The following is a 23,826-nucleotide window of genomic DNA, read 5'->3' as shown; positions in this document are numbered from 1 at the left end:
TCATATATTGACGGTTTGATCCAACTTCAAAATAGGGTGATGGCAGATTACAAACTATATTTATTTATTCTTCCTGCCTACAGTACTAGTTCAAGTGAATGGCAACATTCTCTACCTATTATTATTATTACCTACTTAGGACTTCGCCTTGGAATGACAACCACAGAGTGACCCACGTCTCCGTGATAAGATAACAGGAGGTCAATGTACTCCGTACGGAGTATTGGGGTTAATGTGATGAGGGGCAGGCTAGGGTTCAGCCCTAGTCAGCTGACCCGCAGTTCTCCTACGTTACACTGCATCGAGAACAATACCTGCAGTCCATCGCAGAGGCATGCAGGCGGAAATCCTTACATTGAGAACATGGGCCACGTCAGGTTCTATATGAAATCGCATGTTCGCCAGCAAGATGAGGCGGCTCAATCGTACTACTAGGGCCACACAATAAAGGCAGAACTAGATTATGTTAATATTATTGCGGAAATGAGTTCACCCGTTTGAAGCACGTGATTGGCTACTTGCTAACAACGTGATAAAAAAAAACTTCTCATCAGAACAAATTCTCCTTCTTGATAAAAATCTCGTCGGTTTGGAACCATTGGCAATCGTCATCGAACCATCGAGAAAATCCATCCGAAATGGAGGATCAGCCGTCTTCATCTGCAGCTGCAGCTGCTACCAAATCCAGCCAGGAAGGCCAAGACCAGCTGCGAAATACGACCTCTTCTGAAGCAGCAGTTGATGATGATCTGGATCTGCTGAAGCTGGGATACAAGGCCGTGCTGGCGCGCGGCTGGGGCGCGTTTGACAACTTCGCATGCTCCTTCTCCGCCCTGTACTGCATTGGCGGTATTCGAGTGCTCTTCTATATTGCGCTCAGCGCTGGTGGACCAGCGGCGATGTATGTAAATCCATCCTGTAACGACCTAACAACCTCTTCATTGATTGTCGAAAGCTGACATGCATCAGGTGGAGCTCCTGGGTTTCCGGAAGTATCTTATCGATTATCACAGCTGCCACCCTCGCTGAGGCGTGCTCCACCTATCCTGCTGCCGGGTCCATCTACTACTGGGCTTTCAGATCCTGGGGAGGGGGCAAGCTGGGGCGCTTTATCTCGTTCCTTGTGGCCGCGTGGACTCTAGTCGCCTGGACGTCTTTCCTCGCAACGGATTCGTTCGGGGTTGCCAACTACCTGATCTCGGAAGTGGTTGTTTTCAATCCTAACACCACCTTTCCATACGATACCTCGGATGTGAGAGCGCGGGCGGTGGCCTGGGCATTCTCATTGCTCTTCCTCGCCATCGCGACGTCGTTGAACTTCCTCCCACCTCGTGCCTATGCCTGGGTGTTCCGCGCCGGCGTCATCGTTATCACGATCGATATGCTCCTTAACTTCATTTGGCTGCCTATCGGAGTGTCGAAGACTTACGGCTTCCAATCTGCGGAATTTGTTTTCACGTCGACCTACAACGGGGGAGGGACGAGCCCCGGGCTCAATTGGGTCTTGTCTTGGTACCTGGTTGCGAGTTGTCTGGTTGGCGAAGACGCTTCCGGGCACGTCGCTGAGGAGACTGTCTCTGCAAAGAAAGCCGCCGCCAAAGGTGTCTTCTGGTCCACTGTTGCATCAGCACTTTGCGGCTTTCCGATTATTCTTCTCTTCCTGTTTTGTATGCCTCCCATCGAGACATTCTATAGTACCAACGTCCCGCAACCATTCATCAACATGTATGCGCTCGCGCTGGGACCGCATGCACACGTCGTTGCTACCATCATCGCAATGATTGGGGCGATCCTCAATACGTCAATTTCCCTCGTCGCAGTCTCCAGACTCGTCTTCGCCATTGCGCGAGATTCCGTCTTTCCTTTCAGTGACGTGCTCCGCCGCGTGTCGAAATCGAAGCAGCCTCACAACGCGGTTATTTTCATCTCGACCATTGCCGCGCTGCTCCTCTGCACGCAGTTACCCTCTCAAGTGGCCTTTGCCAGTTTGACGTCCACCTCGGCAGCGGGTTCGATTGCCGCATACGGACTGGTTGGCTTCGGACGCGCGTTCATCACTCGCAAGACGTTCCAGCCGGGCTTTTGGGATCTAGGACGATTCGGAGTCCTCATGGCTATTGTGACGTTCATCTGGAACGGCTTTGCGTTTGCTGCCCTCTGCGCGCCGCAGTACAGCAACAGCGCGATCGACCAGGATGCAGGCTTGTTCAACTATGCGATCGTCATCATGGCTGGCATTACGGTCATTGCACTCGAAGAATGGTGGCGCAAGTCGAAGGATGTGTGGTTCGGCAATCTGAAGGATCTCGATAGCAGCTCCCAAGCGACTGAGGACGAGGTTCATCCGGCGGAGAAAGGTAACCCAGCCGTCGTCTAGTCGGGTCATCTACTTCTGCAGCCCTCATTCCGTGTGATGGACTGGGTGATGCAGAACGACAGTTACACGCGAGAACTGGAAGCGGAGGAAACAGTTTGGATAGAGGGTATCGAGAAGGCTACTGGAGGGGTAAGTTATATGTACAGTATGCAGCATGACGGGTGTTCGAGGCCTTGCTTTCGTGCATGCCTCGTTCTGAGAAATACCGTTAGAACTTGATCTGGATAATACCAGCGAAAGGACTATGCTTCATACTGTCTTCCTTTCCCACTTTCCATTATTCCATTTCGTGCAGCTGGCTGCATTGCAGTCAGTCGCTTGATGCTACTAACCTACCAGCCGGGTCACGTCGTTCTGCGAGTGCTTCATGTGCTGTACATACATGTACATGTACAGTACATGTTGCTGCTTGTGGACATCGTACGTATCGTACATATTGTATCCATTCCCTGCCTCAGGGCAAAGCTGATGCGAAATTTGCCCTCCACACGTATCGTATCGCCCTCACAGTCAGCCCCGACCCTACCTACCCTACCACCATCTATCCCCTGCGATCCTCCCTCCTCCTCCCGGAGGCTTTCTTTGAGTCTCATTTCCAAGGCCCCTCCGCCTCCGGCAGGCGATGTAGATCTCCAGCGCTGCCCCCCGCACGTAAGATGACATGACTTCTTCATAGTAGACGTAAAGCAAATTTGTTACCGCCGTAGAATGAATGGTAGAATGGTCTCTGCCCTTCCCATCACACCATCACACCATCACCCGAATTCCAAGCCAAGTGCAGTCCAATAAGACTGTAGAAAATATAGATGCAGCAAACCCTGTATGTATGCATTTTTGGTCTGGCGGCAGGAAAGGGAAAGGGACTTTTTTTTGAATAGATAATCTTGTCTCTAGCCCTAGATCAAATCAATAACAAATACTATACCCGAGGAAAGAGAATAAAATCCTTTCTCTCTCTCTCTCACTCTCTCTCTCTTTCTCTTTACTATTCAGCTCATTTCATTAAAAAAAGAAGAAGAAAAGAAGAATAACAGACAGAGAGGGGGAGAGAGGGACAGTATGTTTTCTGTCATATGGTTGGATGTTCCCTCACACTTTATTATAGTAATATTTCTGTTCTGCTGTCGAGTCTGTTTATTGAGATACTAAGATCCGCACCCTAGTAACTGAACACTACATCAAGATCCTAACCTTCTTATTCTCAATATGTTTTCTCAATAAATTCATTATCAAAATGGCTTCCTATAAGAAATCTATATAATTAGCTCTTGCTGATTTAGAATCTGGCAAAATTAAGTCTCTATAATAAAATTCTCCCTTAAATAATATATATAATATTTTTAAAAGCTGGTAAGGCTATAGGCTAGCTTACTATATAATAAATACTCTAGGAAATAATAATCTTAAAATAGAATTCTTAACTATAAGCCTTCTAGATTCAGAAATTAAAAAAGAAGGTTACTATAGACCTAAATATATATTTTGCCAATATTATATAGGTTAAAAAGGCTATAGAGGATGCAAAAGCTTTAGAGGCATATATTAAGGCTAGGGAACCAGAAATTAAAGCTAAAAAAATAGTCAGAGGCAATATTAGAAGCTGGAATATAATCTCTCATATATGAATGGCAGGCTTATTGAGTGGTGCTTTATATAATATCAAATATAGCAAATATGAGGGGTTTTGATGCGGTGTTCAGCCTAGGGGTGTTCGGTTACTATGGTGCGGATCTTACCGACTTAATTTTGTGAAATCGAATTCGCGGCCAGGATACAGTATTATATATCATATTATGATGGAAAGTCCTTAGGGGCCGTTCGCATCTAAGCTCTCATTACTAACTCAACCCTGTTCAGCCATTGACTTGGGTATATCATATTAGGTGGATTCAACGAATGCATTTATTATATATAGGCTTTCCGCACAGCGGAAACATGACGCAGACACAGATGCAGTCGCACTCGCAGTGAGATGTCTTTTTTTTTTCTTTGCTTCAGGCAGATGCTTGCTCCTCGTCCAGTCAGCTATACGAAAACGAAAGCCAATCCAGCGGCCAGTCCCGCAGCCACCACTGAAGCAGCCCTTCTCTCAGACGCCCCGTTCGACGTCGGTGTCGACGATGCAGCGACCGCTGTGCTGGATGCCGCTTTGGAGACGGCCCGCGACGTGGCCAGGGCAGTAGGAGTAGCGCTGGCGATAGCGATAGCAGGCGTGCTCAACGGGACGATCGACGCGGTTCCAGCCCCGTCGACAATGATACCTCCCTGCAGGGTCCTTGCAGACACAGACGGTGAGCTATTCGCTGCATCTTGCTGCTGGGACGGAGACTGCAAGACTGTCCATGCATTGCTGCCGCCACCTATACAAACACGCAAAACGTTAGTCATCTTCACCTCGGGACGGACGATCGACACTCACATGGCTCACTTGGGTAACCAGCACACGGCACATTACACTCGTCATCGGCGACCTTGTCGGAGGCCGGAGGAGCCTCGTCACCGCAGAAGCAGGTCGAGCCCTGGGTGACGGCGGCGATTGTCTTGCCCAGTTTCGCGCAGGTCTGCACGCAGTAGTTCTGGGACTGGTAGGTATACGTCCCTCGACTGGAGAGGGAGCCTGCACTGCTGAAGCAGCCCAGTACGTCGCTAGCCTGTGCAGAGGCGACAGTCGCGCCCAGCGCGACGAGAGAGAGGAGCGATGAACGAAGGACAACCATGTTGACGTAAAGACTGTATAGCAGGTAAAAAGAAAGTATGTAGTCAGTGGTCACAGAACCGGACGAGCATGCAACACCAGTAAAAAAAAAATCCTGCAGAGACAGGTCTTAGGACAAAGGATCCTTTTATCAGCTAAGTGTCCACTGTCAACAGCATTTTTCAACTTTTCTGGGGGCAGGTTCCGTCAACCTCCGTCGGGCAGATCATCTTGCCGTCCTGGGATCGACACGCTCCCGCCAATAGAGCGTATCAACGAGTGGAGAGGCTGAGTCGCGCCGACCTGTCAATCTTTCTTTGATGGAGATTGTTTCAGAAACAGAAACCCGCCGTTGGCACTGGGAAAGTTTAAAATAAATAGTTGGGGGCGCTGCCGCATTCAAGCATTGTTCTGTTCTTAGCAAATATGCAGCATGCGACTGCTGCTGCTGCTACTGATGCGAATTCTCAGATAACAGTTCTGACCCCTGAATATCGTAATACTCGTATCGAGATGAGTGGCTGGCGTGTCGACTCCGGCTATGCGGTTTTCTTTCTTAATTTAGTCATCCCTAGATAGGACGCAATTCTGGCGATCGAGGAATTCCCGTCAGCACATTTTCCCCACCGTGACGCAAGAAGCGTACCTGAAACAAGACAAAGAACCACTTGGGGCAGAAACCACAGAAAATAGGTCCCATGGCCCTTGCACTGCTTGGGCGACGAATCAGCCGCCTTGAACCACCCCGCCCTGGGTTCTCCGTTTGGAGGTGATCGACCAGCCGATTGGAACGGTAGAAACGGTAGATTGGGGTGCAAACAGCAAGGCTGTGTTGATAGCGCTGGGATATTTTACTATTTCCGTATTTGCCCCTTATTGTTGCTAGTACCAGCCTCTTTTCAGTAGTTGAATGATGTCACCGCTTCAGCATAGGTCACATGTCTGCTATCACGTGTAGGCAGTATTAAATTAAGATCTAATATTAAGATCAAGAAGTTGACACTTTTTAAATAACAAAAAGAAGAATCATTAGGCGAGTTTCCTTGAAGCTGATATCTAGTAGTACTCTGTACTAGGATATAAGTTCCCGCCGTGAAGCCCATTTTCCCGCAAAAAAACTTGCGAATGAGTTTATTTCTCAAACAGGATTATACGTAAACCCAATGCCCAAGTGGAACTTTCTGTGTTTCTTGGGAGTTTACGAAAATGAAACAACCCTTGTAGATGCATTGCTTCTTTAGTAATGAAACCTTTGTATGTACAACCTGTCCTTTACAAAGATGAGACGGCATTATCAGTCTGTATGGCTGATGCAACCGCCATGTATGTATATACAACCGTGATAATGGTGCTAGCTTGATCACCAGTATAGCTGGTTTAGTTGAACAAAAGAGGTGGTCAAGGGGAAGTATTAAAACGGGCGTTATAATTAATGATTCCAGAGAAGTTAGAGCCTGTTATGGAAGAGCCCTTGACTATACTAGAGTATTTAGATAAGAGTTCTGCTAAGTAAAATATCTATATCGGATCAAAGTAATAACGATAGAGTAATTTATATTATTTTTATAGTAGTAGCTATTAAACTTAAGTATTTAAGAGATATGCTAAGTAGTATCGTTAAAGCAGTTAACTAGTTAACTCAGTAAATATATATACCTAGGTATATAGGCACTTCTCTATAGTGAGTTAGAGCTGTTATAAATTAATAGTTATACCTGGCATATACATACCACAGTCCCTGATATCTTCTGATTTTTATGTCCCAAGTGGCTAGCTCCACTATACCAGCTGAGCTTGAGAGGCCTCTTGGCCGTCAAACAAAAGGATCATATTATATGAATCTCTTCTTTTGGAGCCATCTATTCGCCTTGAATGTTACCAGATGATATTAGTGTGTATCTGCCGATGTAACCTTAGATATTGTACATTACATCCTGTGCTAGTAGCGCTAGACCTCGCGATGGATTCGTAGTGCTGACCGCTATGCTTGTAGTCAAAGCAAATATAGTATGCCAAGAAGATGTACGGACATACAACAAGAAGGTATACATACAATTGATCTGAGGTTTTCCCCTTTTTATAGAAGGGGCAAAAACACATGTACGTAAAAGATAATAAAAATGCATATAGGTAGTCCAACTTAAGGGTCATATTGAACAATATAAATATCAGCAAAACGCTATCTTTATCTTCATTTTCTTTGATCAACATCAATATCAAAAATCAACTGACAGCAAAAACCACGCTTCTAACTTAGTATATACGTTTCATCCTCAAGGTATGCAACCTTTATTCATTGTCCCAGGTATCAAGCATCTATTTCTAACAAAACTTTTCCCTAAATTCTAGTTATTTTCAATATGAGGGTTTCATTTACAGCCATCCTCCTTGTGACCTGCCAACTATACAATGTCGCCATAGCGATGCCAACCTATATTGTCGGTTCGAGGGAACGCATGAATAATAACAATAACAACGGTGTTGAAAATGACCTTTCATGACAATACCCTCCTTGGCCGGGACAGCGAATATACGTGGAATCCATACAAACCATCTGTCCAAGACGGCCCAAAACTTCATTTCTTCTCGGTGAATCTGGAGGATGAGGACCAAGACCAAGAGCACAACAGAGTGCATTGAACGGTGTGATGACTGAGCATGGCAATACTTACGAAGGTTGCTGGCTGCAGCAAGTAGAAGAAGGGGGTGGATTTTCTGGTTTATTTGCCTTGTCCATGTTTCATTTCTATCCATTCGCTAACTACCTGGGACAATTGTTTAGCCATAATGTCGTTCTTTCGAATAAATGTACATAACTATTGGAGTCACTCCTTGCTTCAAGTCCCTTCACTTGGTAACAGTATCAAAGCTACAATTGAACCATAGATTTGATCAATATTTTCTTAATACCAATATTATTATATATTATATAGCAGAATTATATCCTATCATTTTATTCCAAACCTATAATCTCTAGAATGAACACTGATGTTAATAAATAAATACCAAAAAAAGACGGCTAACCTTTACTACCATCCAGCAGACATCATGCTAGAGATCCTCGATTCTTGAATTTTCGAAGAAGATCGGAAACAAGCGGATTGCAATGACCATGATGTTGGAGCAAGATTCTCTTCGTCTTCGTGTTTGTCCGTAGTAAACAAAAGCGCAACTCACGTGCTTCGCGGCTCTTTATTATTCTGGTTTAATTTGTCCATCGGCAATCTCTCTTCTCCGTACAGGGCACTCCACCCAAATATTGGAATGCAATGATCTACTAAGCGCCTTACTTTCTGATAACTCCAGGAGAACGATGTCCATCAATGTACGCTGCTCAATTCAGGACCTGCTCAATTGATTCCACCAATACTCCGTACTACCTAGTTAGTCCCGGTGAGTGTCGAAAATGGAGTGGAATTGCGTGCTTATCTTGAACCAGACGAGGTTAGCCAGTCGTGAGCACCTGCTTCTTCGGGCATGGCGGCTCGAGATAAGTCACGATAAGATAATAACAATTGTTTCTCCAAATGCCGTCTTGCGGGGTTACCGGCGAAATCTCCGGCCACGTCTTTTTCTTCTTACTTCTCTCTTTCCTCTGTCAATGTATTCAATCCCATAGAATCGGGCTGAATTCAATTGACTCCAAACATGCGCGTCCTCGCCGCGCTGTTGGGCCTGCTGTCCACCAGCGCAACCGCTCTCTCGATCCATCTCCCATCAGGACAAGTCCCTCTTGAGGCGGACAGCTTCGACTTCAAAGATGTCTGTCCGTTAGCGCCCAAGGTCTCTCCTCCCGCTGACGGGCTGCACCCGTCCTCCAAGTTCGTCGAGGACGATGCCATCAAGTTGAAACAGGCCGAACGCCTCTCCAAAGCGGTGCAGATTCCCTCCACCTCGACCGAAGCCGTCACGGATCCTTATGATGATTATTTTGCCCCGTTTCTTGACCTGCACCGGGTTTTGGGGGAATTGTTCCCGTTGACGTATGTCGTGCCTGGATCCTCTGGATTTCTTCCTGCTCACTGACTACAGACACGCGTATGCCCGCGTCGAAAAGGTGAATCGACTGGGCCTGATCTTCACTCTCAACGGAACCAACGACGCCGTCAAGCCGCTGCTGCTCACGGCGCACCAGGATGTCGTCCCCATTGACGACGCGTCTGACTGGACGTATCCGCCCTTCTCGGGCCATTTCGACGGCCAGTGGCTGTGGGGACGAGGCGCCAGCGACTGCAAGAACGTGCTGATCGGGCTGCTGTCCGCTGTGGAGGATCTTCTGCAGCAAGGCTGGGAGCCCACCCGGACGGTCGTGCTCGCGTTTGGCTTCGACGAGGAGTCCCACGGCTGGGGCGGCGCTGGTGAAATCGCCAAGGTGCTTGAGAAGCGCTACGGCCGTGACAGCTTCGAGCTCGTGCTGGACGAAGGCGGCATGGGTCTGCGGACGCTGGGAGACGTGGTCTACGCGCTGCCTGGAGTGGGCGAGAAGGGGAGCATCGACCTGCACCTCGCGCTGAGCATTGACGGAGGCCACTCGTCGGTGCCCCCGCCGCACACGGGCATTGGCATCATCGCTGAGATCATTTACCATCTCGAACGGGACGACCTGTTCGTGCCGCGGCTGGACGAGAAGCATCCCTCGAGAAAGACTCTGGAATGCCAAGCTCGCCACTCACCGGAGCATGTCGAGCCCTGGCTGGCGTCAGCCTTGGAGTCGGACGACTACGTCGGTCTGGCGGAAGCTGTTGCAGCTTCACGGGGTGATGTGATCCGCTTCACGTACCAGACCTCGCAGGCTGTGGATCTGATCAAGGGGGGCGTCAAGATCAACGCCCTGCCGGAGAAGGTCAACGCGACGGTCAACTACCGGGTGGCGCTGCACGAGAGCCCAGACTTCGTCAAGGCGCGTGCGGTGAAGATCATCAAGCCGATCGTGGAGAAGTACAACCTCAGCTTCAGCGCGTTTGGATCGGGCGATGACAGCAGCAGCAATCACCTCTCTCTGACGACGCCGGGCATCCCTCTGGTGCCAGCGCCGATCAGCCCGACTGACGTGCGCAAGGACGCTGTGTGGGCTCGATTCTCGGGCGTGGCCCGGTCGGTGTTTGAGAGTGTGCCGAGTCTGGCTGGGAAGAAGGTGGTCGTCAGTGGCGACGTGATGACGGGCAACACCGACACGCGGTTTTACTGGAATCTGACGAGGAATATCTACCGATGGAGTCCGACGCGTGCTGGGGGTTCGGCGAATATCCACACGGTGGACGAGAGGCTCGACATTGCCGTTCACCTGGAGGGGTTGGCACTGTACTATGGTGGGTGATCCTTACACTGTGCTATTTTATGGATTTTGATGTACTGACTATCTCAGATCTGATCCGTTCGTTCGACAAGTGGGAGTCATAATCGCAAAGGCAGTACATTTCGACGAATATTATGTGATTTGCATAGAGTGACGAGACAAGATGACCAGGACGACAGTTTTGGCTTAGAGTTTCAGTTCTCTAGACAATGGGCAGTATATATGCATGTCAGTATATAAACAGGAAATAAGCCATTAAAATACTTGTCAACGAAGACGGTCAGATGATTGAATTCGACTAGACTAGAACTCATAGTATGACATGAAGAAACGACTATGATTAGGAAAGATCAAGAAGATGAGAAAAAACAGGCTGACTTTAAGCCCAAGAATCGATGTGACTGATAGCTTCCATCTCCTTCCTTTGTCTGGGGTATTTGCTTGGTTTTTATTTATAGGTAAGATCACTACACTTAGAACCCCTAGCCGCTAATATAAGTATAGATCATATAAGCTAGACGATAATGTAACTATAATATTCCTATTGAAATTATATAAACAGCTAATAGCTAAGGAACTGTTGTTATTATAATAAACTAATTTAGCTTTTTTTTTTTCTTTTCCTCTTATATAGGTATAACCCTACTAATAATGATATACTGCTATAGTAAGGTACTTTACTACTCTGCAAGAATTCTATTTATTTTTTATTATGAATAGGTTGGATAGAGATTAATAGAACAATTCCAAAGTATCTCAAGTTTCACCGCAGCGTTCGAAAACTGGAGATAGACTGGTTAGGTTCCTTCATAGCTCGTATTAAGGTTCTCGTGAGGGGGGCATTCCTACCACTTGGGGCATCCATAATTTCGGCATCTCCTCAATAAGCTTATTCTGCTTATACTGGACGGGGTAATTGTTAATTTCCAAGTTCAACTAAATCCCCTAGTGCTTCGACTAGCGAGAAATGGGTTAGGAAAATGCGGAGTAGCCTGGGACCTCCTCCCCCGGAAAATGATGAAAGCACTGATCATCGCTCAATGCCTCCTCACCCAGTCTGTACGGGATAAGATGGCTTTATTGAGTTGATGTATTTATTAACCAGTTCCTTTCGAGCGAGTCAGATATAGGAAAAAAGCTTCTATGATGACTCCGAAACGCGCCTGCGACTGCTGCAACATCCGCAAAGTCCGCTGCAACGGCGTGCAGCCCTGCCACCGCTGCCTTGCCAATGGCCTCACCTGCACGTATCTACGACAGCGCCGCAAGAGCGGCCCTCGCAGCCTGCGCCAGTCATCCATCCAGAAGATCTGGAAGGAACAGATGCAGCTCCAGAGTCCGATTGCCTGGCCAGAATCCCCCCCGCCGACCACACCCACCCGACGCATCTCCCTGACCCTCATCCGCATCGTCCTCAATCTCTACCAGGAAAAGCTGTACGGGATATGGCCGATGTTGAGCGCCGACGAGCTGGTCCTGCAGCTGCAGAACGACCCCAACGATGTCGAGACCTATACGCTGGCCACCGCGCTGTGCGGTGCCACTCTCTCCCATCTCAACCAGACCGTCACCCATGAATCCTTGTCTGAGCCACTGACCTCTCACTCGTTCGCTCAGGAGGCACGACGCGTCCGGGCGACCTTCGATTACATGGAGCCCGTCACCCTCAACACCGTGCTCACCTCCTACTTCCTGCATATCTACTATGGCCGCCAGCCGTCGCGCGTCCAGACGGCCGCCTTCTACATCCGCGAGGCCATCTCCTTTGCCCAGCTGCTGGGCATGCACACGGAAGACTCCTACTTCCAGTACCCGATCAAGGAGCAGAAGATCATGCGCAAGCTGTATTTCTTGCTCTTCATGACGGAGCGCTACCTGTGCATCCAGTACGGGCTGCCCACCGTCCTCGAACCCATCAGCCTGCCGACAATGGACCACGAAGACCTGCCCGATGTGGTCTCCGGGTTTTTGAATCTGGTCACCCTGTTCAGCACTCCCGGGAGCGAGTTCTTCAGCAAGTGGACCGCACAGAGCCCCAACGTGTCCGTCAGCAGCAAGCAGCTGCTTCTCATCCAGCGGGAGCTGCAACTGCCCTCCGAGATTCCCAGCGGTGCCAACGACATCCAAAAGGTCGACATCCTCGCGACGCAGCACTGGATCCGGTCTCTGGCCTGGAAGCTGTCTATTCAGCTCGGCTATGTCGTGCCGGGCGGCCGGCAGGAGATGGACGTGACCTACCCGCATAAGATCGCCCAGGACGCGCTGTGCGATGTGTCACATATTCCTCCCAAAGCATTCGAAGTGCACGGTCCCGGCATGGAAGTGAAAATGCACGAAGTCGCCAGTGCGCTGGCAGACTCGATCCTGTGTCAGCCCCAAGACGATCTGGCCTCGTCGTCTTCCTTCATCATGCGGCCGCGCGATACGCTGAAAAGCCTCTGCGACCTGATCTTCGCGATCGAGGTCATCAATCCCGAACTGCGCGAGTCACTGTCCCGGAAGTTGGAGGTCATCCTGGGCTGTTCGACGCTGCCGCCGGCCATTGATGTCACGGACGAGATGGTCGAGGTCGATCCGGCGATTCAGGAGGATGACAACGATGCGAACCAGTCGATGTTTCCCACGATACCTTACGCGGAACTGCCGCCGCTGGTCATGGATGGATGAGATGGCTTCATGAAGAGCCTTTTTTTACCTTTTATCCTTTCTCTCTCCTCTCTCTCTCTCTTTTCTTTTTCTTATTCTTTTTTTCCGCCTTTTATCTTTTTTCTTTTCTTTCCTTTTTTTTTTTTCGATAAGAAAAAGCAATCTCATTGGGCTTTTTTGGGTATGGAGTTTGATATGGGCTGGGGATCACTGAATTAGCTGTTGTTATGGTTTCTAATGCACATATAACTCTTATTCTACAGACGATCCACAGCTACCGATCTGAATGCTAGGATAACGACTATACTTACGATAAATAGTTATACGAGCGTCATCATAGCATTATATACATATATTAAGCTGGATCCCTTCCAGATAATTTGCTACCATCCACTTACGCTAATCAACTTCTCTGCTCCAATCGAGCCTCCTCGTCGTCCAGATTCTCAATCACGTACGTCTTGAACTGCCGCGCAGGAACTTTGCGCTCAAACATCACATCGAGCTCCTCATACGTGCGGCCCTTGGTCTCAGGCAGACGGAAGATACACCATGTCAGCGAGAAAACCGAGATGCCGCCATAGAGGAACTCGATCTTTGCTCCGGCGTTGGCGGCGCCGGGGTTGAGCAAGTACGGACCGATGACGGTGGTAACAAGTCCCGTCAGCGCATCAATCGCCGTCGCGAGGGCAATGGTCTTGGACCGTAGCTTGGTCGATGGCGTCTCACAGACGACGACATATGTCAGCGGCCCCAGGGTCATCTGCCAGATGAACTGCAGGACGATGAGCAGCGTCGCTTGCACCCAGCGGTAGACATCGTTGGTGCTGTAGTCGTGCGCAAAGGACAGCAGGGCCACGGTGAACAGGGTGGCCACCATGAATGCCAGGCCGAAGATGTATACCGACCGGCGGCCAAAGTAGATCAGCGGGATGGCCGAACACAAGGTGCCCACGAACCCCATACCATTCAGCCCCACGCCCATGTCAAAGGACTGCTCACTGGTCAGACCGACCTGCTCGAAGAAATACGTCGCGAAGCCGACAGGATTGCCGGAGAAGTTCTGGATGACGAAGAGGAACATACAGATCTCCATGCGCCGCCGGTTGGTCCCCTTCCAGCAGTCGGCGTAGGTGGTGCCGACTTCGATCTCGCGCTCCAGCTGGTCCGTCTTGACCATCATGGCAAGCGTCTCCTTCGTGTCGACCTTTTCGTGACGCTGCGAAAGCCGGCGCAGCGAATCCTCCGCGTCCTCCATCCGATTCTGCCGGATGAGCCACCAGGGGGACTCCGGGGCGAACGGCAGGCCGGCGAGGAGGATGACGGGCCAGACCCATTGGATGGCGAAGGGGATGCGGTACGCCCACTGGTCGGTGCGGTTGATGAAGCCGCGCGTGACGCCGGTCTGGATGAACTGGCCCATGACATAGCACAGGTTGATGTAGCCGGTGAGGAAGCCGCGCAGACGCAGCGGCAGGACCTCCGACGCGTAGGTGGTGGCGATGACGCAGTAGCTGCCCCAGACGATGCCGGAGAGGTACTGGGAGGCCGTGAGGACGCCGATGCTGGAGGCAAAGAATTGCATGCACGTCAAGATGGCAGTGAGCACCAGGCAGACAGCAAAGGTCTTCTTGCGCCCAAACCCCTCCATCGGAAAGGTAACGAGATACGCGCCGATGATCTGGCCGACCAGGGAGCCCATGGACATGGCGACCTGCCAGGAGGCGGGCACCTGCCAACCATGGCCGGGGTAGTAGACGCCGAAGTGTTTCTGAAAGGCTGGGAGGGCATAGAAATTTCCCGAGATCTCGATGTCGTACGCGCGCATGATGATGGACAGCGAGATGAACATGGACCAGAAGGCGCCCTTCTTGTAGATCTTGAAGGCTTCCCAGTAGCCGAGCTCGTGCTCGACGGCGGTGCCTCTGTTTGCCAGGTCGCTGCTCAGCGAGTCGAGCTTGGTCGTGTTGCCTGTCGTCTGAGGCTGTTGCCCGGCGGCATCTTCGACAAATTCCGTATCTCCTTTCTCCATGTTGCTGTGAAGTGTGGTTGGCTACATAGACAGTACACGGTAGAAAAATCTCGTGCGAAGAATCCATGGGGATTCCAGATGAATTTATCAGTTTGCTCCAGCAGATCGCCTAGTTAGATGGCCGTTACTAGGATGCATCCCGCATGTATGGGGCAATACCCCGGCCGGGGTCGTCCGTCTTCCCCAGAAAGAAAAATCCGGGGAAATTTGCGGGACAATATCCAGCCACGCCGGTCACTTTCGGTGCCGAACAATGCATTCAACCACCGTTCTACCAATGTCTAGTCAGAGTGGAGAGCTGAGGACACTCGGCCATTGCTGACTCCCGAGAATTGGCCCTCTCTCAGCTTTCGGGGCTCTTCCGCACGGCAGTTCCAGTTAACTTGCAAAACCAGGTACGATAACGCCCCGCTGCAAGGCTACCGAATCAGCATGACAATAATATTAAGATTTCCCTTGACGAAATCACAGCACGTACTGCACGCCAATCACGAGCAAGCCGTCTGCGAAGTAAAACCACATCTCCACCTGTCAGCATTTGCCAATTTCGACGGTACGGAGTACTTGGAGTATCCGAACCCCGCAAAGCCGACCGAGAATCTCCCCGAGCCTAGTTCCTCCCCGCCGCGCTGGCGACGTCGTCTGCGCGGTGAACTATGAGGGGAAAGTGGAAGCAAAAAACCCCATGTGGTTCGGTTTGGTATCGATTGGTGCACGGAAGAATATTAATGACTGATGGATTCACCCAGATCTGTTTGACAAGAAGGCATTTCCACGGCCGAATTCCAAAGTCTATTTATTTCGGGACAATATCTATCTGCTTACTGGGTTATCTTCAGAAAGGCAGCAACAGTTTATCCGATAATGTGACCGAAGTGGAGATAAGATGATATGGTTTGAAACCATTGCTATCCACGTCCGCATGTTATGACGAAAGGCTGCCTTTTCCGTTCGTCTGGTACGTACATAGCATGAGACTGGAATTAACGAGAAAGGAGAGATCGAAACATAAGTACGCCTTGACAAGCCGAGCCTTGTCAATAGCTACTTCAGCTGGAGAGCGAGCACTATCAGCTTCCAAACGCTTTATAGAGTGCATCAGTTTCTTTGACTACACCCTTTCCGATTGATACAGACGGCATAGAAACAGCCATGACAGACACGCTCTGGTACGACAGTCCCGCCACAAAATGGCAGGAAGGCCTCCCCATCGGTAACGGCCGCATCGGCGCCGTGGTGCTCTCTGCCATCGACCAGGAGACATGGTCCTTCACGGACATCACCTTCTGGTCCGGGCAGGCCGAATCATCCCCGCCAGGGTCGTACGGCGGCCGCGAAGCGCTCGACAAGGTCCGCAGCAGGTATTTCGAGAACGACTATGTCGGAGGCAAGCGTCTGGCGGAGCAGTATCTGCAGCCGGCGAAGGGGAACTATGGGACGAATCTTATCGTGGCGAGGGTGCGGCTTGATTTTGAACATCAACGTCGAGACTTTTCTTCTTCATCTTCATCGTCGGACTTCACGCGGTCTCTGAATCTAGACGAGGCGATAGCTTGTGCTTCGTACCAGGTCAATGGCCACTCCTACCACAGGGAGTCCTGGGTCTCTCATCCGCAGCAGGTCCTGGTATCGCAACTCCGCACGGACGCGCCGGAGGGAATATCCGTGGAAATCTCCATTGAGGGCGAGACCGCCGAGTTCACCGTCTCCAGCGGGGATGATCACCTAGTCTTCGACACCCGTGCAGTCGAGAGCGTGCACAGCAACGGAAAATGCGGCGTCAGCGGACGAGGCGTGATACAAGTCACAACATCTGGAGGCTCAGTCCGAAGCGCCGATGGGAGGATCACGATAAAGAACGCATCCGTCGTTACTATCAAAGTGGCATTCAACACTGACTTCCGACAGAAAGACGATAAGTGGAAAGTGCTGGCCTGGGAACAGCTGAAGGAAACGGAGAAGAAGCCGTATGAGCAGCTCAGGGACGAGCACCTTCGAGACCACCAGAGCCTGTACCGTCGCGTCACCATCGACCTCGGCCAGAATACTGAACGGTCGAAATGGCCGGTCGACAAACGGCGAGCGCAGTTCAAGGCCTCTGGGTACGATGACCCCGGACTCTTCGCCCTCTTCTTCCAGTACGGCCGCTACCTCACCATCACCGGCACGCGGGCAGACTCCCCGCTGCCTCTGCACTTGCAAGGGCTGTGGAATGACGGCGAGGCCAACCGCATGAACTGGAGCTGCGACTATCACCTCGACATCAACATCCAGATGAACTACTTTCCCACGGAGACGGCCAACCTGAGCGACCTGCAGGCGCCGCTGATGAAGTACATCGAGTACCTGGCTGAGGCGGGCAGAACGACTGCCAACCAGTCCTACGGCTGCCCCGGCTGGGTGGCCCACGTGTTTTCGAACGTCTGGGGCTTCACAGACCCTGGATGGGAGACCTCGTGGGGGCTCAACGTGACGGGCGGGCTGTGGATGGCGACGCACATGATCGAGCATTACGAGTACACGCTGGACAGGACGTTTCTCGCGCAGGAGGCTTATCCTGTACTGCGGGCCGCGGCGGAGTTCTTTCTCGCGTATATGACCGTCGACAGCAGAACGGGCTATCTGGTGACAGGGCCGTCGGTGTCTCCAGAGAACAGCTTCTTCCCTAGCAGTCCTGGCAGCGCTTCTGGGGGTGAGCGTACAGAGCAGCATCTCTCGCTCGCCCCGACGGTAGACATCATCCTCGTGCGGGACCTGTTTCGGTTCTGCATCTATGCAGCGCGTGAACTCGACATCGACGACAAGCTGATCCACAGTCTGGAAGACGCACTTCCAAAGCTACCACCATTCAAAATCGGCCAACGCGGCCAGCTACAGGAATGGCTAGAAGACTACGACGAAGCACAGCCCGACCACCGACACCTCTCGCACACGATGGCGCTCTGCCGAAGCGACCAGATCTCGCTTCGCCACACGCCAGAACTAGCACAGGCAACCCGCGCAACGCTGGACCAGCGCCAGGCACGCGCCGACCTAGAGGACATCGAATTCACAGCGGCACTGCTGGGGCTGAACTACGCGCGGCTGAACGAGCCGGAGCAGTCCTTCCGCCAGCTGGGGCATCTGATCGGCGAGCTGGCGTTCGACAACCTGCTGACATACTCCAAGCCAGGCATTGCAGGGGCAGAAACAAACATTTTCATTGCGGACGGCAACTACGGCGGAACGGCGGTGCTGGCTGAGATGCTGTTGCGGAGTGCCGTCAGCAGCAACAACGATAGTAAGAACAGTGGGGGAGAAGGGTTTCAGATTGAAATCGACCTCCTCCCCGCCCTACCCTCCTCCGCCTGGCCAGCGGGTCGTATCCACGGTCTCCGCGCACGCGGAAACATCGAAGTCGATATCCAGTGGGAAGGGGGGAAACTGACCAAGGCAAGATTGACGAGTTATTCTGGCCGTAGTCTTGGAGTGAGCGTATACTATGGGGAACATAGTCGGAGGGTATCCCTGCCGGCGAAGGGGGTTGTTCAGCTGGATGGGTTGTTGCGAGTGGTTTGATCGTTCGTATTCGTGTCTTGTCTTGTGGTCTTGTCTGGTCTGGTCTGGTCATGTCTTATTTGTGGATAGATTAGTTGATAGATGAATGGATGGATGGATGAGAAATAACATTCTTTTTTTTTTGTTCTCTTTCACTGGACTGACTGACTGTCTCACTGTCTCTGTTTATACTGAAGATATATATCAGACAGACACATATATGGATCAATACATAGACATTTTCAAGTAATTTCCCATTCAATAGATAGAAAACTGTTTATTCATTTGCTTGTTTACGTGCTGTTGCAGACGCGGCCAAAAAGAGGCACCAAGGCACCAACTTCGTGGTGAATCTGAACCAGGTATCGGCTGCGCCAACACTTGCTTATTTGCTTGCTTGCTCCTTGCTTACCTGCTGCCGAAATACTCTCAATATCAATATCAATCAGGTACCCACTTATGTTTCTAGGGGCATATAATTAATTATTAACTAATAATTATTAACTAATAATTATTAATTAATTAATTAATTAATGTTCACGTATATACTGTACAAACATGACTCTTTCTTGCTAGGTAGGTTAGGTAAATGTATTCGACAGAAACGACCAGAAATAAGTAAAATTTTGACTAAAACTGTGAAAGTCCTAGAAATTATAACATGAGAAAAGCAGTGATGATGATTAGAAAAAGGATGAAGAAAACGAGAAAAAAAAAAGAAAGAAAGGTTCGTTTTAACCCCAAAAGACATTACAAGGTCGATCAGTTTCAGTTTCCTATCTCCTTCTTCCTTTGTTTCTGGGGTAATTACTTGCTTGTTTCACTACCTAGGACTGACTCCTAGGTGCTTAGGTGGCTAGGTAGGTATGTGTGTATGTACCTGAGTATGTACCGTAGCTAGGTACGTCTGCTATACTATCCGGTACTATACTAGACTATCACCTTGAGTCTGAGTCTAAGTTTGAGTCTGAGTTGAGTGTGAGAAGATATATGGCTGAGAGCATTTAATTAACTTTTTTTCTCTTTTCTCCTTTTTTTTTCTTCGTACGTCCATCAAAGCCAAAGGTCAGTCAGGGCCAGGATAGTGTCAAATATCCATTTATTCTGCACTTTTTTTTTTTAAAAAAAAAGAAAACGCGACTGAGTAATAGCAGGGTATTGATTACTATTGTTGAGTAAATCTATATCTATCTATCCATCTATCTATCCATCGGTCTATATATCTATCTAAAAGAGATTGATCTGCCATGTCCTTGTCGTTTGTTTGTAATAAACTACATACCCTATCGATCTACTCACCGACTGACGCTTTTCACTCGACAAACAACAAGGTCACCCGCAGAGTTCGGTACCAAGAAGTGTGTACATAGATTGAGTGGAAATTATCTGCAATTCAGATGGAATCAAGAAGTACAGTAAGCTTATGTTTAGGTATTTCGTGACGACTGTCAATCAAATCTTCAGATCAGCAGCAGCAGCAGTAGTAGATCATTGTAACCAGAAAGCACATTCAAAGGAGTTCGCTAGAAACCGGCAAACCTTTCGAGCTATGTACAGTAGCTAAGACGAAAAAAAAAAGAATATCCTCTTTGAAAATAAAGGACTCATAGATCGGGACACAGGTCGTACATAAACCAACTCCAAGAGAGAGACGGAAGATCAAAGATCTGCTGTCAGAATATGTAGATGCAAGATCATCCAATTTTAAAATTGACCTTCCGCACCGGCGCAAAGAGCTCTTCAATTGGAACGATCCTGTCAATCATGCTCTGCTCGTACAAGAACCGCACCAACGCCTCCAGCGTCTTCCGGTTTTCCTCCAATCCATACGGCCAGCAATCCTCACCAAAGACATCCCTGATCTCATCCAGATCCTGCGCCAGCCAGGGCAGCATATACCGCAACGCGCCCAGCGACTCCATCCGCTTCCGCGCGAGCTCCTTGCTCTCGTCCAGCGCGTTGAACAGCGCCGAGGCCACAAAGCGGTTCGCCTCGTAGTACTCCCGCCGCAGCGCGACGAGGTGCATGATCGGGAAGATCCCCGTCCGCTTGTAGTAGTCCATCTCGACGTGCTTGAAATCCGGGAAGAGGCGCCGGATATGCGGTGCACGGCCCAGGCATGCCGGCACGTCCGCGCCAATGGTTGCGTCGATTTCGCCTGCTTCCAGCAGATCAGACAGCGACTTTGTCGGGTCGGTGTTGCGAGTGATTTTGACCGGGGCAAGCGGGGGCAACGCAGACGGCTTGCCATGCGACCCGGGCCCTTCCATCTTGCCTTCCACCCATTCGATCGTCGAGAGATCGACGCCGTACTCGTGCTGCAGCACGCCGCGGATCCAGACGGCGGCGGTCATGGTATACAGCTGCACGCCGACTCGTTTCCCGTTCAGATCCTTGGGCTCCTTTACCTTGTTGGTGTTGATGCAGATGAAGCCATGCCGGAAGGCCCTGGACGGGAAGACCGGGATGGCAACAAAGGACCGGTCGCCGGAGACGTGGCGGGTGATATACTCCGAGGCTGACAGCTCGGAGGCGTCAAACTCGCGGTTGGCGATCATCCGGTCGAAGATGTCGCGGGGATGCTGGACCTCGATGAAGTTGACATTCAGTCCGGAGGGCCGCACCTCTCCGGCGGCGAGGGGGACCATCCGGTCATAGAGGGCGGACGCAAAGTTGCAGACGATTGGCGGCATCAGTAGAAATCCGTTTATATTATATTATCTATATTCCAATAATTGTAGTAATTAATCTAGACAATTTGATTTCGTGTTTAAGAAGAGTATCTCCTGCGGAAGATGCGGAGAAGCATCATGTGAGATGAGGGGTACGACCCCGACCATGCCGGAAATGGCAAAACCCTAACAGGAAGGACATCTACTCCAAAACTCTTCAGGATTATTTCTGAAACAAAGCCAAAAATGCATATTTCAGACAAGGCTTGCTTATTCAGCAATATATACCATCAGGTAGAAGTGGAATTGAAGGGACTAAGCTACTTGAACATCACTCTTGCGGGCTTCAAGTTCGTCGTGATATCCATCCACGCACTCTGATATGATATACATTGGGAAACAGAGGAAAGACGAGACTGCCTAAGCTATCATAGTGAGTACTATTTGTAAGTGTGGGTCAACTAGCAAGGCGTTGGTACAGATGACGCATTGAAGTTTCACCGTCAACAAGCTGGGCTTCAATTTCATATAGAGAAGCCAACATAATTTTCCCCACTCCTCCTTCCTTTTTTAAAAATATAGATATATATACACGCAATTAAAGTAGAACGTTGCCAATAGGGGTTATTTCATCTAGAGAAGCTTTCCCATACATCTTATACATTTGCTCCCAAGGAGTCAGCTCTATGGTTGCTCTTTGGCATTCTTTTTTGTCCTATGCTCACCATGAAATGGAAACAGTACAATATATCCATTGTTAAACGTTCCTGCCAATACCTTATTTGTTTTGGTGGCCTAAGGTCTATAGATAGCATTTAGCACTATTCCTTTCAAAGACATCAAGACTGACCAGCGATTACTTTAACAGAAAAGGCCTATCTTTCAAAGGTATATCAACCGCAGGTTCGGCACAGATATGGTCGTTCGCTTTGTCGATATGTACTCTACATTCTAAAAGACTCTACCCAACATGGAAAATCAAATACCACATTGGGGGACGATTCTGATAAAATAAAGGAGGTAGGCCAGCAAGATAATTCTCTGACCTACGGGAGTTTAGTAAACAAGCCTCATCATTGAAGCATCTCTACTTCATATTTAACTCTATAAGAGTCAATGCCTGAATGAGTGCTAATTCAAAGTTATATTCCAGAGGAATAGCGTCTGGGCCTGTTGTACTTTAGATATCATCGTGATCATATACCAATAAATGTTAATAATCCACCTGCTTTTGGTCCGACTTATACATATATATCTCCCGGCTGATCGACTCTCGAAGCTGTTATTCTATTCTATCCCAAAATCCCCTGGGCTTTTCCTCACTATAGAATCAGCATACCGCTCTCCATAAATCACTCACCATATTTCTCGTAGCAAAAGTAAGACAAGATAATTATATAAGACCCCCATTTAGAAGAATTGACAAGCAAGGCTATGGTTATATTCCTAGATTGCTTCTGCCGGGAAATTCCCTTATCGTTAATTCAAGACAATGTTCGAGTATGGGTATCTGCCGGAAAGAGTCAAACAACAGAAAATAACGAGATGAGTGTCTCTGGATGAGAAAATTTCTATCGACAGACGATCAACCTATTTTGACTTACCTAGAACTAGAACTCCTATCATGACAGAACTAACTCAAGATCAAGACGATGATTTAGATGATTAGAATCATTGAATCCATCTAAGCTGATTCAATTTATAAGCCCAGATCCAGACAGGGTAAATGTGATATGACTCCATCCATCCCATTCGTTCCAAGTCTCAAGTACCGTAGTCATCTGCTTCACCTTCACGGGTGAGATGAGATGAGATTGCTTTGTTCTTAGACATTGATGATTTCCTCCCCAATAGAGAAAAAAAAATAAAAATAAAAATTAAAGAAAGAAAAAGAGAGAGAGAATGAAAAGAAAAAGGGTTGCTAATCAAATCAAATCAAAGTCTGCCGTGGTTCAAACTTATTAACAAAGAAAGAGGCAAGCATAAGAAGTACATAAGATATGTACAGTACGCACGTATCAGAGTAGCAAGGATTAATTATATAAATGCCTACTAGCTACTACTTTACACGATAGATGGTGCCACCTACCTAGAAATCAAAATTAAAATAGCGAAGTCAGTCCATTGATTAATTGAATTTTAAGTTGCAACAATACTCCATCCTGTCCAGCTTGATTTTACACACAAGCATGATCTCCCTCGCCAGAATACACATCAGTACATCAGATGTTGACAATATCACTACCTATCCAGCTAGATCTTACATACGATAAAAGGCTAGGACAAATAAACGCATCTAACAAGTTCCTGCAGCTTTAAGGTCCATACCTCTTATTGCATGACCATTTTGTTGTTTGAGGATCACAATAGGCGAGGCAAAGAATACATGGTTATGGGGATATCTGGATATCGAGTCGTGTGTACCCGAAGACTGCAGATCCATTCAATTCAGTATCGTACAACATGATATTCTGCAGAGCACTTCTGATCGACCAGCTACAAATCACTTATCTAGGTGTAAGTAAGTTATGTCTAAAGATTCATTCTGAGCAGAAGGATGTCAATTTATAA

General features: G+C 49.0%; 7 protein-coding genes across 7 annotated transcripts; 4 read left to right on the top strand and 3 right to left on the bottom strand.

Moving 5' to 3' along the window:
• Positions 1 to 638: 638 nt before the first annotated feature.
• Positions 639 to 2,377, top strand: VTN77DRAFT_2216 (uncharacterized protein; the record flags this gene model as incomplete). The annotated part of the gene is made up of 2 exons (XM_069418032.1): positions 639 to 901; positions 970 to 2,377. The coding sequence occupies 2 exons, from the start codon at positions 639 to 641 to the stop codon at positions 2,375 to 2,377; spliced, it is 1,671 nt and encodes a 556-aa protein (XP_069279401.1).
• A 2,025-nt stretch (positions 2,378 to 4,402) lies between these two features.
• On the bottom strand, positions 4,403 to 5,094 carry VTN77DRAFT_2215 (uncharacterized protein; the record flags this gene model as incomplete). The annotated part of the gene is made up of 2 exons (XM_069418031.1): positions 4,403 to 4,737; positions 4,797 to 5,094. The coding sequence occupies 2 exons, from the start codon at positions 5,092 to 5,094 to the stop codon at positions 4,403 to 4,405; spliced, it is 633 nt and encodes a 210-aa protein (XP_069279400.1).
• A 3,626-nt stretch (positions 5,095 to 8,720) lies between these two features.
• On the top strand, positions 8,721 to 10,472 carry VTN77DRAFT_2214 (uncharacterized protein; the record flags this gene model as incomplete). The annotated part of the gene is made up of 3 exons (XM_069418030.1): positions 8,721 to 9,055; positions 9,105 to 10,381; positions 10,438 to 10,472. 3 exons carry the CDS (start codon positions 8,721 to 8,723, stop codon positions 10,470 to 10,472), a joined length of 1,647 nt encoding a protein of 548 aa, XP_069279399.1.
• A 1,039-nt stretch (positions 10,473 to 11,511) lies between these two features.
• On the top strand, positions 11,512 to 13,035 carry VTN77DRAFT_2213 (uncharacterized protein; the record flags this gene model as incomplete). Its single annotated transcript, XM_069418029.1, has 1 exon — positions 11,512 to 13,035. One exon carries the CDS (start codon positions 11,512 to 11,514, stop codon positions 13,033 to 13,035), a length of 1,524 nt encoding a protein of 507 aa, XP_069279398.1.
• A 382-nt stretch (positions 13,036 to 13,417) lies between these two features.
• Positions 13,418 to 15,046, bottom strand: VTN77DRAFT_2212 (uncharacterized protein; the record flags this gene model as incomplete). Its single annotated transcript, XM_069418028.1, has 1 exon — positions 13,418 to 15,046. The coding sequence occupies one exon, from the start codon at positions 15,044 to 15,046 to the stop codon at positions 13,418 to 13,420; it is 1,629 nt and encodes a 542-aa protein (XP_069279397.1).
• Positions 15,047 to 16,198: 1,152 nt separating this feature from the next.
• VTN77DRAFT_2211 (uncharacterized protein) lies at positions 16,199 to 18,604 on the top strand (the record flags this gene model as incomplete). Its single annotated transcript, XM_069418027.1, has 1 exon — positions 16,199 to 18,604. The coding sequence occupies one exon, from the start codon at positions 16,199 to 16,201 to the stop codon at positions 18,602 to 18,604; it is 2,406 nt and encodes an 801-aa protein (XP_069279396.1).
• Positions 18,605 to 20,277: 1,673 nt separating this feature from the next.
• Positions 20,278 to 21,276, bottom strand: VTN77DRAFT_2210 (uncharacterized protein; the record flags this gene model as incomplete). Its single annotated transcript, XM_069418026.1, has 1 exon — positions 20,278 to 21,276. The coding sequence occupies one exon, from the start codon at positions 21,274 to 21,276 to the stop codon at positions 20,278 to 20,280; it is 999 nt and encodes a 332-aa protein (XP_069279395.1).
• Between the last annotated feature and the right edge of the window lie 2,550 nt (positions 21,277 to 23,826).

The sequence above is a fragment of the Rasamsonia byssochlamydoides genome, assembly GCF_041956645.1.
Source record: "Rasamsonia byssochlamydoides strain NRRL 3658 unplaced genomic scaffold VTN77scaffold_17, whole genome shotgun sequence".
In the NCBI taxonomy this organism is placed as follows: domain Eukaryota; kingdom Fungi; phylum Ascomycota; class Eurotiomycetes; order Eurotiales; family Trichocomaceae; genus Rasamsonia; species Rasamsonia byssochlamydoides.
This window is presented reverse-complemented; position numbering and strand designations above follow the sequence as displayed.